Below are 14079 nucleotides of genomic sequence, written 5' to 3'. Positions count from 1 at the left end.
ACAGACAGACAGACAGACAGACAGACAGACAGACACACATTCTCATTTTTATATATATAGATAAACTTACCTAAAATTAAATGAAACAAAACTATTGTAATGAGATCTTGGGGCACTTAAATTTAAATTCTCTAGGGTTATTAGTTGTGAAGGCACATGGCTTAGTGGTTAGGGTGTTGGACTCATGATTGTAAGACCGTGGTTTTGATTCCTGGACTGGGCAATGCATTATGTTCTTGAGCAAAATACTTCATATCATGTTGTTCCAGTCCACTCAGCTGACAAAAATAAACAATCCTGTGATGGATGGGTGTTCTATCCAGGGAACAAAAATGTATATGCCACAGAAACTAGGAAACTGGTCATGTGAATCTATATAACTCAAGAAGGATCTTTATCCTCCTTCATCCCAGGGTTGATGGTTACAAAGCTTTAGATTTTGAAAGTGGATACAGTTGAACAGCATTTTTTTTTACTTTTCCTAATTTTTATTCATGTCAATTCTGGAAGGATGAAAGGAAATGCAGAGTAGATTCAGAATCAGAGCATGAAAGAATGTATTTCAAATGCTGCAAGACATCTTGTCTGATGCGCTGCTGACTCTCCCATCATACCTCTTCTTTGGTGTCAGTAATAACAAGTGCTAAATATTTATATTTTAACTGTTTTCTTTTAGGAAGTAATTTATAACTTATTTGATATCTTTTATTACACTAGGAACATTTAAATTTTTTTTTGTCTTTGGTCAGAAAATGTTGTTCCCTATTTGCTTCTATTTAGAAATGAAAAGAATTGGTTATTATTCTCGTCAAACTTTGCTTTTGTGACCTGGACATCAATACTTTGAAATTGACTTATTTTCCATTACATTTCAGTCAGATTGGAGCAGAAATATAACAGTACTGAAGTTATAAAGTTACTGAATTAGAAATATTAGAGCAAATATTCTGCTGAGTACCACAGATTTGATTGTCAGTTGCTTGACCGTAACCACTTGAACATGTCCTTTAGTGGCTGCCAATATGTGCATCTCTAATGATGAACAGGATTATTGGGGGAGTGTCATAGCTATGTGTTGAGAGAGATTCTTTAGGGTTTAAATAAATGTAACAAAAGCAAAGTTTGAAGGAAATATTAGCCATTTTCCATATTTTCTAGGGGTAAGCAAATACGAAATAACAGTTGCTGCCCAAGAACAAAAATCATGTTAAGCAGTGTTGTTAATGAAGTAAAACTGGTTGTGTTGTGGAAAGAATGCATGATTGGACTTTTTCTACATATGCACACTGTTTACTCTTAAATGAATACAATAAATACCAGTTATATACTGAGATCTCTTCAATTGACTATAACCTTCCCTTATAAATTTGCAGTCTTGTGCCAATACTGGAATATTTATTATTTGGGTAGCAAGTAGACAGAAATCAATGATGACCTAAAAATTTTACAGTGTATATTTTTGTCTCTTTATGCTCTGTGTTCTGGTGCCATATATATATTATGTGTGTGTGTGTGTGTGTGTGTGTGTGTGTGTGTGTGTGTGTATGAATAGGTGCAGTCATGGCTGTGTGGCTAAGTTTACTTCCCAACCACATGGTTTCAGGTTTAGTTCCACTGTATGACACCTTGAGCATGTGCCTTCTATTATAGGCCTTGTGAGTGGATTTGGTGGACAGAAACTGAAAGAAGCCCTTTGTGTATATGTATGCACGTGCTTGCATGTGTGAGTTGGTGACTCCTTGTCTTTACATTGCACAATAGTCATAAACAAATGCCACTGTCATCTGGCAGTGTTCTTCATTTCCAGTCTTCCATAAAAATATGTCTGGCCATGGGGAAATATTACTTCACTTAGAAATAGGTGTGGGTTGGCAACAGGAAGGGCATCTGACCATAGACAACCTGCCTCAACAAATCCTCTCCAAAACATGTGAGCATGGAAAAGTTGATGTGAAAACAGTGATAATGATTATGATATGTGTGTGTGTGTGTATATGTATGTATGTATTATATGTGTATTTACTTTTCAGATTTTTACATGACCTCAATCAAATACCTGACTATGCTGAACGGATATTCTGCTCTATATTTCAATCTACATTCCAAGAAAGCATATCAGTCTTGGAAAATAAACTGAACAATTTAAAGATGACATGTGAAGTGAGTAAACATTGTTTCTTTAAGCCTAATTATGTTTGTTTTTTTTATGTGACTGGCTATAAATTTATAGTATTCAAGATTATAACCTATTAACCAGTTGGTTGTTATTGTCAAAGTATACATTTGTCTAAACCTAACTACTTCAACAGAATAGAAAATATCTTAAGTTCATAAAGAGGCCTCAAGAAGCAAGATAATTTTAGGCATGGCTTGCTGTGTTGGCACAGAGCAACATACTGTGATATTTAACCCTTTAGCATTTAAATTGGCCTTATCAGGTCCAAATATTCTCCGTTTTATATTCAAACTGGTGATAGCCAGCCTCTCACATCTATCCTACAATGTAATTCTAAGCATAAACCATTATACTATCGAAATCTCAAAGCTACAAGGTAATGCATGATTAATTAAAATAATGTGAATAAATAAGTATTGCATTTGACAGAGTTATCTGAATGCTAAAAGCTTATATAACCTGACATGAAGAAATATCTTGGTTGGATTTTCTTTCAGTATTTTATTTGTTAGTTAACTATTATTTTATTTTATTGAAGCAGTGTCATTACAACTGGTTATATATTGCTTTTAAAAACGGTGGAAAAAATAGTCCTTTAGTTGAAAAACAGATAATGGTTGGTGATAAGATGGGAATCCAGTTGTAGAATGCTGTCTGAAATATGTTTTCATCCATCCTAAGCTAACATGGAAAAATGAATGTTAAGTAAATGAATGAATGAATATTGTGGTATAATGCGACTTACACTGATTTCTTTATCATTAAACATTTAAGTCAGTTGACTTCTTTGGTTTCTTTGCAAGATCATGATAGGTGGTGTGACTGAGTTTAGTAAATGCAAGCAAGCTTGGCAAGATAAAAACAGCTATGAGACATATCTTCCACTGATAGAACATCATTGCACTACGGGGTTCATGAATGCTAGGATTTATGCTGTGTCACTGAAAGTTAATAAAACTTTCATTAATTATAGTGATGTGTCTTCTAGCTGATATCATTGTACTACTTCTCATCTGGTCTATTTTAGAGGCAAGTGGTTTAAAGCTGGGGAACATAAAATATAACTCCACCAATGAAATCTGAAAGATGGTTGTAGTAAATAAATATCTGGAAGTTCATCAGAAATTGTTGCAGCTCATTTTGTTTCAGTAGCTTTTTGGTAGTGGTGGTGGTGGTGGTACTACTACTGCTGCTGCTGCTGCTACTACTACTACTACTTCTTATAGAATGTATTACTTATCCAGTAGCCTTTGGAAGGTTTTTATCTCAGTAACTCACTAATGCAAGTTTTGTTTTATTGAAAGATACTGAAGAAGCTAATTTCAAATAAGGCCCAGAAACTAGGAATATAATTTATCTGCTGTTTTCATCATAATAATTACATTCTGGGTGGGACTGTCATGGAAAGGGAGGTGAAAAATTACAGAAGGCCTAAGTATAATCCAAGACCAATAAGTATGCTGACTGAACCAGCACAATGGAGCCTGTCGCTTACAAGGATGTTGGGTGAAAGCCAGCCAGAATATCAGAGCTTAAAGGCAATGATGTTATTGTGTGGCCCCAGGGTGGCCCTAATAGAACAAATGTCAGACTGAAGTATCTGGCATCTTGCTGTACTCAAGAAGATATGTCCTCCACAGAAGTGTTTATGCCACCCCCTCTGCTAAAGAAGATTGGCCTGCATGAGCCCTGTACTGGTGCTGCATAAAAAGCACCTGTGATGGAGCCATGTACTAGTGCCTATGCTGGTGCCACATAAAAGTACCTGTGCTATGTAAAAAGTTCCTAGCACACTGTAAAATGGTTGACGTTAGGAAGGGCATCCAGTCAAACTGACCAACCTATGCCAGCTTGGGAAATGGGCGTTAATGGATGATAATGATAATGATGCTGGTTGAATGAGCAGATGCAATCAACAGATCTGTTGTTAGTAATGATATGTATGAAGGTGGTTGTATGAAGATGGTAACAGCGTTATTGGTGGTGACAAACAAACAAGTTCTAAAAGATGTACAGCATTATTTCTCCATATCTTTCAGGTACGTATTTACTATTACCGCATTTCTATTTCCATTAATACCGTTGTATTGTATCCACCGTCACGACCTCTTAGCCTTTCGTATGTTCCCCCACTGCTATTTATTTGTCTATCATTTAGGCTGAAGGCTTCAAAATACATCACCGACGTACATTTAAAGGGAAATAACTTTGTTTCAGGCAATGGTGACTGGCGTGTCTATAAGAAGAATTCTCTCCCTTGTCTTAACTATGGGAAACTACATGAACGGAGGTAATCTACATTTTTTGTTTCTTGTGATTATTGTCGTTTTTTATAATGTTTTTGTCAAAATTATGAAATACGAATTACTTATTAATATTAAACATTATTTGTATGAAATGAATTATTAATAATGTATATTTATGTGAAACAGGATGAGACCTATTGATGCTTAAGCAGAACTAGTTTGTTAAGGAGGCCCATCAGTTTACTAAGGTCTTATTACTCAATGCTATAATGAAAATGAATAAATAAAAATAACTTTTGAAGTTCATAGAATACCTGATGTCTGATAGTAAGACCTAATCTTCTTGTTTAGTGGATGAAATATAAACTTTCCTTGGATAGGCTGGTTGTCTATCTCATGTAATATTCTAAAGTGTACTGTAGGAATTAGTTACTTAAGAACTGGTAGTGTCCATTCTGCTATTTCATTGTTACTTGGTCCTCGGTTGCATGTCAGTACATGTGGCCTTATTATAATGTAGTATTTTCTCCAGGGCTTTGGAACTAGTTTGTCAATATTGTACTAATTTCTTTTATATTTAGGTCACATGAAACGTGGTCAAGCTGATGGATTTGGGCTGGAGATTTTATCAAAACTGAAGGATGTCAAAAGTAAGGTAATCTCTCATTTTCTACTTTCTTCTGGAATTTCCTATGGAAGTGAAGTGAACAGCTTTGGACCAAGCTAGATCATAAACCCAAGACAAATGTTCTGTATCTTAGTTTGTGGGCAGCATTTGACTTTGTTTCTCTTGCAGTGTTTGTAATAGGAAAGGTAGTTAGCTATAAAAAAACATTCTATGTCAATCTCAAGAATAATTGGGTTCAGGCTTGAAGTACAAGGAAAGATCATGTATTTAAGATTATTGCAATCTATTCTAACTTTGCATGGTGGATATAAAACCACCTATTAGACTATATAATAACATATAGTATGCTACTGAAGTAGTGTTAAAATATACTGTGATAAATTATCAATTTAGATAATGGATTTTTTGAATGAAATTTAGACTTATCCTCCACAGCAGAAATGTTAAGATTGTATCCCCTGGTGAAGAGGATTGGTTTGCAAGAGTCCTGTTTCTGTGCCATGTAAGCACACTCATGACAGCGGCATGTTAAAAGCTCTACCTGGATATGTATCTTTGGAAAGATGTGTCAAAGAATTCCTCCATTGCTTATGTTTGAGAAGATGAGTGGAAAGTAAACACAGAACACCTCCCTTTTCAAGAGAAAACAGTTGATATAATTGATCTGAATAGTCTGTATTTTGCTATTGATTTTATTGATTCCATTGTGATTTGAGGTGGGTAAAAGAAAGTTAATCTCAGTGAAATGTTAGGAGAAAATACTTGACTTGAAGCATATGATTTGGTTCTCTGTTGTTTGTGATAGAGCTTATCATTTTACACATGCACATATCTAAATGTGGACAGGCACATATATTATATAACCCTACCTGAAAGTAGGGTTATATAATATATTTTATCAGAAACTGAGACTTCACATATTGTTACTCAAGCTTTTTTCCTTTCCATTCTTTGGATTATTACGGAAGATGAAGCATGAGAAAGATGTTAGAAAAAATTAAATATACTGTAGAAATATGGTAGTATTTAGATACTTTAACAGTTTATAATAATTTTTGGGTGTCCTGGTATTATTCATTAAAAGAGATTTGGCTGCTAATTCTAGCCGTGTGAACAGCTTTGTAGGTTTCTGCTAGTAGCTCCCTTGTTGGCTTCTCTCTATCTCATTTATGCTTGAAAACTATCAGATTTGTTTCTTTTTCTTTTGTATTTTTCAGGACAACAGGACAAGTTTATTGCAGTATGTTGTCAAAGAATATGTGCAGAGATATGAACAAGAAGATGCTGGCACTGATAAAGTTGCTCTGCCTCTGCCAGATCCGAGTGATATCAATCAGGCCACTTTGGTGAATTTTGAAGATATTTTGGTTGAAATGGGAAAAATTGAAAAAGATTTCCAATGTAAGGATAGTCTAACCCCCATTTTACATTTTTGTTTCTGTGTTTCAGGGTTAAATGCTGAACCTTAAAAATAAACAAATTGTTTTTACATATCAAATAGATTTTAAAAAAGCCTTTAATGATGTGAGCATTTAGAACTTTTTTTTTAGAAGAATCTTGTATAGAACATAAAACCAATGATTATTTCAAAGAGTAACAAAACTAAGTTAAATTTAATTAAATAGGATCAGAAAAAGAAAACCAAAATAGTTTAGATACTTAATTAGAAATAAATACTTTACTGGAGCTATAAAATTGAAAGCAAAATGAATGGAGAAAAAAAAAAGCCAAGAATTAAGTCCGAGGATGTCAGATAAAATGATTGCAGTATTTATTGCAGTGCCTTGCATTCTGTGCTCAAATCCTGCAGTCAACTTTCCTTTCCATCCTTCCAGGGCTTAATAAGTATCTATCTTGAGTGGTGGACTAGCAGAAGTATTCAAATGTTGGAAAAGATGCCTTGATGCATTTGTTATGACTCCTTGAATCCTGGCTCAAATCCTGCCACTACTTACTTGAAGAGTGAGTTTAATCCATCACCTGATGTAACATCCCTACCTGGAACCATAGGTACCTTTAGCAGTGTTCACAGTAATGCAAATATTTGAGCCAGGTATCCAGTTTGGAGATACATTCTTCTCTTTCTCCCTCTAATATAGGAGGACTTTGTAAACTTTTTTTTGTTTGCCTTCTCATCACACAAGATGAAAAGTAGACCCCAGAAAAGACATTATTAGCAACTTATCTAGGTGGACAATGACTTAAACAGAAAAAAGAATTGTTTTGTCCATCTGTAGGGAACCTCATGAATTGGTTTGGAAGTTGGTAACAAGAAAGATATCCAACTATAAAATCCATATCCCTGTCCCTCTCAGAAAATATACATAACAAGAAAGTTGGTTTCCTTTATTACTCTGTCAGCTAGTTGATGAAAGACTGTATAAGTTCAGTGATTTGCTTTGAGTTTCACAACTTATCCAACATTTTCAAAAATGTTGAGGGGGATGGTAAGAGTCACCTCTCCTTTCCAAGTTCATGTGTGCTTGTACACATTCTTTTGATAGTTGAATTGTACAGTCACTCACATACCTTGTCACTTGCTCCATCACTCTAGTGTCCATTCCGTTGTATTGTCATTCACTCCATTACTCTGTCACTCACTCCATTTCTTTGCCACTTCATTACTCTCTCACTACTCCATTACTCTCTTACTCACTCCATTATACTGCCACTCACTCCATTATCCTGTCACTCACTCCATTACACTGTCACTCACTCCATTACACTGTCACTCACTCTGTTACTCTGTCACTCACTCTGTTAATATGTCACTCACTCTGTTATTCTGTCACTCTGTTATTCTATCTTTCAGCTGCTGAGACTCGGTCTGATAAAGTCATGGAATCTTCTGGAGAGAAGTTCTTACAACCATTCAAAGACATCATGACTGAGTTCTTCATTAAAGGTAAAGAACAATTGTAGATGTGTGTGTGTGTGTATGTGTGTGTGTGTGTGTGTGTGGTGAGATACAAGGTCACGTATGACTGGCACAGTCATGGTTGTGTGGTTAAGAAGTTTGGTTCACAGCATCTTCTAAGTTTCAATTTCACTGAACAGCTCCGTGGGTAATTAATTTCTATCATAGTCTTCTAAAGCCTTATAAGTGGAAGTTGCTCAACAGAAATTGTGTGGAAGCTTGTTAGTAAGGACTAGTTTTGTTCTGAGGTGATAGATTTTAGGGGACTTCTGGTTTAGCACCACCATCTGGCCTTGAGTTGTTTTTAGCATGTCTATTCTGTTGTGGGCCTTCTGTTTGATGATGATTTTCTCTTGTCCATTCAGTCTGGGAGGCCATGGAAAATCTCATGAATATTTACTCTTCCTCCTCACAAAAGCACCATAAAAAAAAATGACTTATGTGTGTAGTTCTCTATATATGAGGTAACTTTTATATGTTTGATTGTATTTATGTGTGTGTGTGTGTTATGTATTTGTATTGAATGGGATTTATGTGTGTGTATGTGTATGAGTTTCTTTTTCTTGTCTGTGTCTGTGTATGTGTGTGTGTATGTGTATTTTCATTTATCTGCAGAGATGGTGACATGAAAGTGCAAGACATAGTGGTTAGGGTATTCAGCTTACAATCATAAGACTGTGAGTTCAATTACTGGCAGCACATTGTATCCTTGAGCAAGATACTTTATTTTACATTGCTTCAGTCCACTCAGCTGGTAAAAATAACTACCTGTATTTCAAAGGACCGGTCTTGTCCTGTTTTGTGTCATGCTGAATCTCCCTGAGAACTACATTATGAGTACATGTATCTGTAGAGTGCTCAGTTACTTGCTAATCTAATGAGTTAGCTGTTCTGTTTATTAGATCAACTGGAAGCCTTGTTGTAACCAACAGTGTCCCAGTTATGCAGAAATGGATGCTGAGTTTTATTTTGTCTGTATAATTATGCATAAATATGATGAAGCATTTGTAGGTGTGTGTGTGTGTGTGTGTGTGTGTGTGTGTGCATCTACATGTGTGTATGTTTATGATTTAGGTTGGTAGATGTGAAAAGCATTATGTTTTGTTTCTACGAATACTAGTTATGTTTCAAGGTGATGGACAGTTGTAGGTAAATTTATGGATGTTGATGTTTCTTTGAGTGTGCACAGCTAGGAATGGTGTAATATTTTTGTGATATTAAAATACAGGTATTGGTCATCTGAGAGTATAGGTGGTTAAGCTGATATTGATAACCAGCTGAGTGGTCAAGTTACCACTATACTGTTGCAATGCCTTGACTTCAAGTCTACTATAGGCCTCTAAGTAGGCACCCAGGCTAGTAAATTTTGTTGTTGTTTTAGAGACAGCAGTATAAATTCAATGTTGTTTCACTTGTTCCTAGTTTTTTAGGGGAGAGTTGCTCTTAATTGAGAGAAAAGTCATTGAGTATTTACATCAGCAACCTCTCTATTTTTCTGTAAACACAAAAAGTTGTTATTGAAGCTGGGTGCTTCTTAGATCAGAACAATTGACCAGAGTTTGTGAAGCCTGGCAGTTGTTGTAACATTGAGGATTTTAGCTGTCTGTATAAAGAGTAAGTGAATTAAAATCCCTACTTTGTGCAGCAATGTCTTTATTGTTGAGGCAGACTTGGTTGTCATATCCTTGTTGGTAAATGTTTTCAAAATCTCTGTTTATAGAAGAAGTGCATGTCTGGCATCAAGTGTTTAGTTTGTGTATGCATAGTAATTTAGGTTTGATTAGAGTTAACGACAAAAGAAAGTCATTTGTATGGAGAAAGGAAAATGTTGAAGATAGGAGTTCACCTTTAGGAAAATCACAGTGGATGGCATGTGACTGGAAGCATTCTAATAAAGCAGTCTGATTGAAAGTTTCAAATCGAAGAGATGAGAAAAAGTTACAGGCTGTAGGTAGGCAAGTTAGCTAAACTCTGCTCAAAGGAACATTACTTTCACTGAAGTTCTCCAGTTAAAGTGCATAATTCATTCGGATATACATATGCATAATTCATTGAACAATACTTTAAGCTATTGTTTCATTCCAGCTGTTTCCTCATCTGTTTAATGTGGTGCCTTGATGAATGCTAAACCTAACACCCCTTAAACAGATGAAGGAATGGCTGGATTGAATCAATAGCTTAATGTATTGTTCACTAAATCATGCATATCTCAAGGAACTGTACAGTTTAATTTGAGAATTTCAGTGAAAGTAATGTTGTTGCCCTTCACATCAGCAAAGTCTAGCTAACTTGTCTACCTATGGCCTCTATCTTTAAGCATGAAATATGTTCTATTTGGAATTTTTTAAAATTAGATGCAGGTGTGACTGTGTGTTAAGAAGTTTGCTTCCCAGCAATGGGGCGGTGAGCTGGCAGAAATGTTACCTCGCTGGTAACACACCAGCAGAAACGTTACCACACCAGTTACGCACTGGGGTCGATGAAGTCGACTTGATCCCTTTGTCTGTCCTTGTTTGTCCCCTCTATGTTTATGGGCAATAAAGAAATAAGAAATGTTACCACATTGGGCGAAGTGCTTAGCGGTATTTCGTCTGCTGTTACGTTCTGAGTTCAAATTCTGCTGCGGTCAACTTTGTCTTTCATCCTTTCGAGGTCGATAAATTAAGTACCAGTTACGCACTGGGGTTGATGCAATCGACTTAATCCATTTGTTTGTCCTTGTTTGTCCCCTCTATGTTTAGCCCCTTGTAGGCAATAAAGAAATAAGAAGTTTGCTTCCCGGCCATATGGTTCTGGGTTCAGTCCCACTGTATGGAACCTTGGGCAAGTGCCTTCCACTATAGTCTCAGGCCAACCAAATTCTTGTGAGTGTGTGAAAAAAGCTCATCATATTTGTGTGTGTGTCTTTGTGTCTGTTCATCTCCTACCACTGCTTGACAACTGGTGTTGGTGTGTTTGTGTCCCCATAACTGCTCAACAAAAGAGACTGATAGAATAAGTACTTGGGTTTAAAAGAAAAATACTGGAGCCAATTCATTCAGCTTAAAATTCTTCAAGGTGGTGCCTTAGCATGGCCACAGTCTAATAACTGAAACAAGGTAAAAGATAAATATATATTTTCCTTTAATCTTTATTTTTAAAATTATTTTTACATCACTATGGATATCTGTTTTATACAGCTACATTACTCATTAGCAACATTATCATTAGTCTCTGTATTTCACTTCTTTACAACTGATATTCTTTTGAATGGTAGCTTAAGCATTGAATTTTTTTGTTAATATGCAGGTCGACAGGAACTAAAAGATCAACAGGAGAATCTTCGAGAATGTCAAAACAAGTAAGTAATGAATTCACATTGTCTCTTGTTAGTGGCTGTAGATGATCAGGTCAATAAGGGTAGGAGATAAGCTTTGGAGAAGTTAGTCACTGTTTCACAACCAGAATGTCACCTGGTTTAACACTGCTTGAAGTCCTTTTAGTTAAGTAAATTTTATTGTGAGTATTTACACCACCTGGAAGTTCCGTTGTAGCTATATATTTTTTTCCAGTAGGCTTTGCTTTGTAGATTTTAATTGTTGTCATCAGTCACATCAATCACAGCTGTCTGGGAAAACCTGCAATGGTCTTGATCACTGCCCCTCTGCTTCCTGATCAAATATAAAAGAAAGCATTGCATTTTGTACATATCTAAGACATGTTACTCTCAAGTAACCCATGGTGTGTAAGAACAACTCAGCCCTATAACCAGAGGTAGCAATGTAAAATTTCCAAATATACATCTGGATGTTGACAGGTTCTTCTAAACCAGTTTTTCTCAACCTTTTTGTTTTTGTCCAGCACCCTTCTTAAATTTCTGAATGTACAAAATCTATTATATATATATATATATATATATATATTCTATTGAAATTACAGCGTCGATTACTTGTCGCTACTTAACATCGTAGGTTAATATCCTAAGTTAACAACACTACTTACTTACTTACTTTACTATTGTACAGTTTTCTTAACTGATATTGTAAGCAGTTTCAATATGTTTCATGTCATTACAACCTGTTTATACACATGTAATTTAAGGACAACTATTAATGTTGTCTGTTGTTTGGTGTCTGCTATGTCATATTGGATATATATCTTTCGAAATATTAAATATTGATTTCCTGAGTATATTATTGATAAGTTTATGAATTTATTAATAATATAAAAACACACACACACACACACATATATATATATATATATATATATATATATATATATATCTTTTATTGTTACAGTCATTAGACTGTGGCTATGCTGGGGCATTGCTTTGAAGAATTTTAAGTCAAATGAATTTACCCAAGTTCTTATTTATTTTTTTTTTAAACCTGTTGCCTGGTACTTATCTTCTTGGTCTCTTTTGTTGAACCGCTAAGTGACAATGACATAAACAACAACAACACTGGTTGTCAAGCAGTGGTGGAAGACATCCACACACACACACACACACACACACGCATATGGTGGGCTTCTTTCAGTTTCTGTCTACCAAATCCCCTCACAAACCAGAGGCTATAGTTGAAGACACTTGCCCAAAGTTCCACGCAATGGGATTGAACCCAGAATCGTGTGATTGGAAAGCAAACTTCTTACCACAGTCATGCCTGTACCTATATATCCAAAAGTAGTTTTGCAAGAGTTTTTCACTTGTTATTTATACTGAAGTAACCTATACTACACCAGTGGAGTATGCACCCTACCCTGGGAAACACTGCTTTGCATTGACACCAGCCCTATACACACAAGCCAATAATGGAGTATCAACTTGGTCACATGAAATAGAAGCCAATTTACCTTCAAATCAAACTCAACCATTTTAAAAAAAAAAAAAGATAGCCAAAACTGCATTCGATACTTGATTCTTGGATTCAGGATGCCCGGTGGGTGGGGGTGGGGGGAGACAGAAAGGTAACAGTTAGAAAGCCTTTAATTATAGAACTGATTAAGGTGGTGAGCTGACAGAGTTGTTACTGTGCCAGGCAAAATGCTTAGTTGCATTTCATCCATCTTTACATTCTGAGTTCAAATTCTGTCGAGGTTGACTTTGCCTTTCATCTTTTCAAGGGTCGATAAAATAAGTACTAGTTGAGCACTGAGGTTGTGATCCACTTACCCCGCTCCCCTGAACTTGCTAGCCTTGTTCCAAAATTTAAAACCAATTATAGAGCTGATTGATTAAGGGTGACCTGGGACACTGAACTACAACAACAACAACAACAATAACAACAACTTTATATACATGAAGATGTGTGTTTTGTAGTGCTGCCAAATAAATGAAATGATCTTTGTCTTCTCTATCTGATTTTGTTGATTGTTCAGTTGCAGTTTTCTCTAATATTTTTTTAAAATAGATTTGACTATGTAGTGAAATTCTACTGTGTCAAGCCAAAATCTGGAGAGAAAACTGTTACACCTGTATATTTCTTTTCACTGTGGATGACTTTCTGCAAAGAATTTAAAGATTTTTGGAAGAAAGAACAGCAAATCATTGTGAAACAAAGGTAAGAAAAGGATATCCATGAAAATTATTTTAATTTTTTCGCATGAATCAATGAAGTGGCTTGTATGTGGTTATCCAGTCTGCTAGAACTAGCAAGTAAATCCTCTTCAAATCACACTCTATCATGTTAAATAAAGATCACGTTAGATAATGTAGTGCTACATATTTAGGAGAAGGTGTGGGATGGTCATGGTTGGAATACCTCTGATCTTAGTTCTGCTAGATCAGCATTGATTTTGGGTGTTAAACTACAACAATTTGATTATACACATATATAAGGCATCAAGCTGTTAGATCAGGTTATGAAAGTTACAGAGAGGGTCATAGCCCAACTAATTAGGGAGCGAATCAATTTAGATGAGATGCAGTTTGGGTTCGTGCCAGGTAAAAGCACTACTGATGCCTTATTTCTAGTGAGACAGTTGCAAGAGAAATACCTAGCTAAGGATAAACCTCTGTACCTGGCTTTCGTTGACATGGAGAAAGCCTTTGACAGGGTCCCCCGATCCCTTATCTGGTGGTCAATGAGGAAACTTGGGATAGAAGAATGGCTAGTGAGAGCTGTGCGAG

At 35.7% G+C, this 14079-nt stretch overlaps 1 protein-coding gene across 3 annotated transcripts in view; it reads left to right on the top strand.

Moving 5' to 3' along the window:
* Nucleotides 1-14079, top strand: part of LOC106869955 (formin-2) — a 131486-nt gene that overhangs the window by 77624 nt on the left and 39783 nt on the right. For all 3 annotated transcript variants that reach the window (XR_001409471.2, XR_001409472.2, XM_014915900.2), the window contains 7 exons: nt 2031-2160; nt 4394-4466; nt 5004-5077; nt 6268-6451; nt 7863-7955; nt 11256-11307; nt 13361-13510. Coding sequence is in view for 1 of the 3 variants with exons in the window: in XM_014915900.2 (XP_014771386.1) it covers nt 2031-2160; nt 4394-4466; nt 5004-5077; nt 6268-6451; nt 7863-7955; nt 11256-11307; nt 13361-13510 (756 nt within the window). In the remaining 2 variants the exon portion in view is untranslated. The remainder of the gene's footprint in view (nt 1-2030; nt 2161-4393; nt 4467-5003; nt 5078-6267; nt 6452-7862; nt 7956-11255; nt 11308-13360; nt 13511-14079) is intronic.

This window comes from Octopus bimaculoides, chromosome 11 (genome assembly GCF_001194135.2).
Source record: "Octopus bimaculoides isolate UCB-OBI-ISO-001 chromosome 11, ASM119413v2, whole genome shotgun sequence".
Taxonomy (NCBI): domain Eukaryota; kingdom Metazoa; phylum Mollusca; class Cephalopoda; order Octopoda; family Octopodidae; genus Octopus; species Octopus bimaculoides.
Note: the sequence above shows the minus strand (reverse complement) of the source record. Positions and strands in the feature narration are given on the sequence as shown.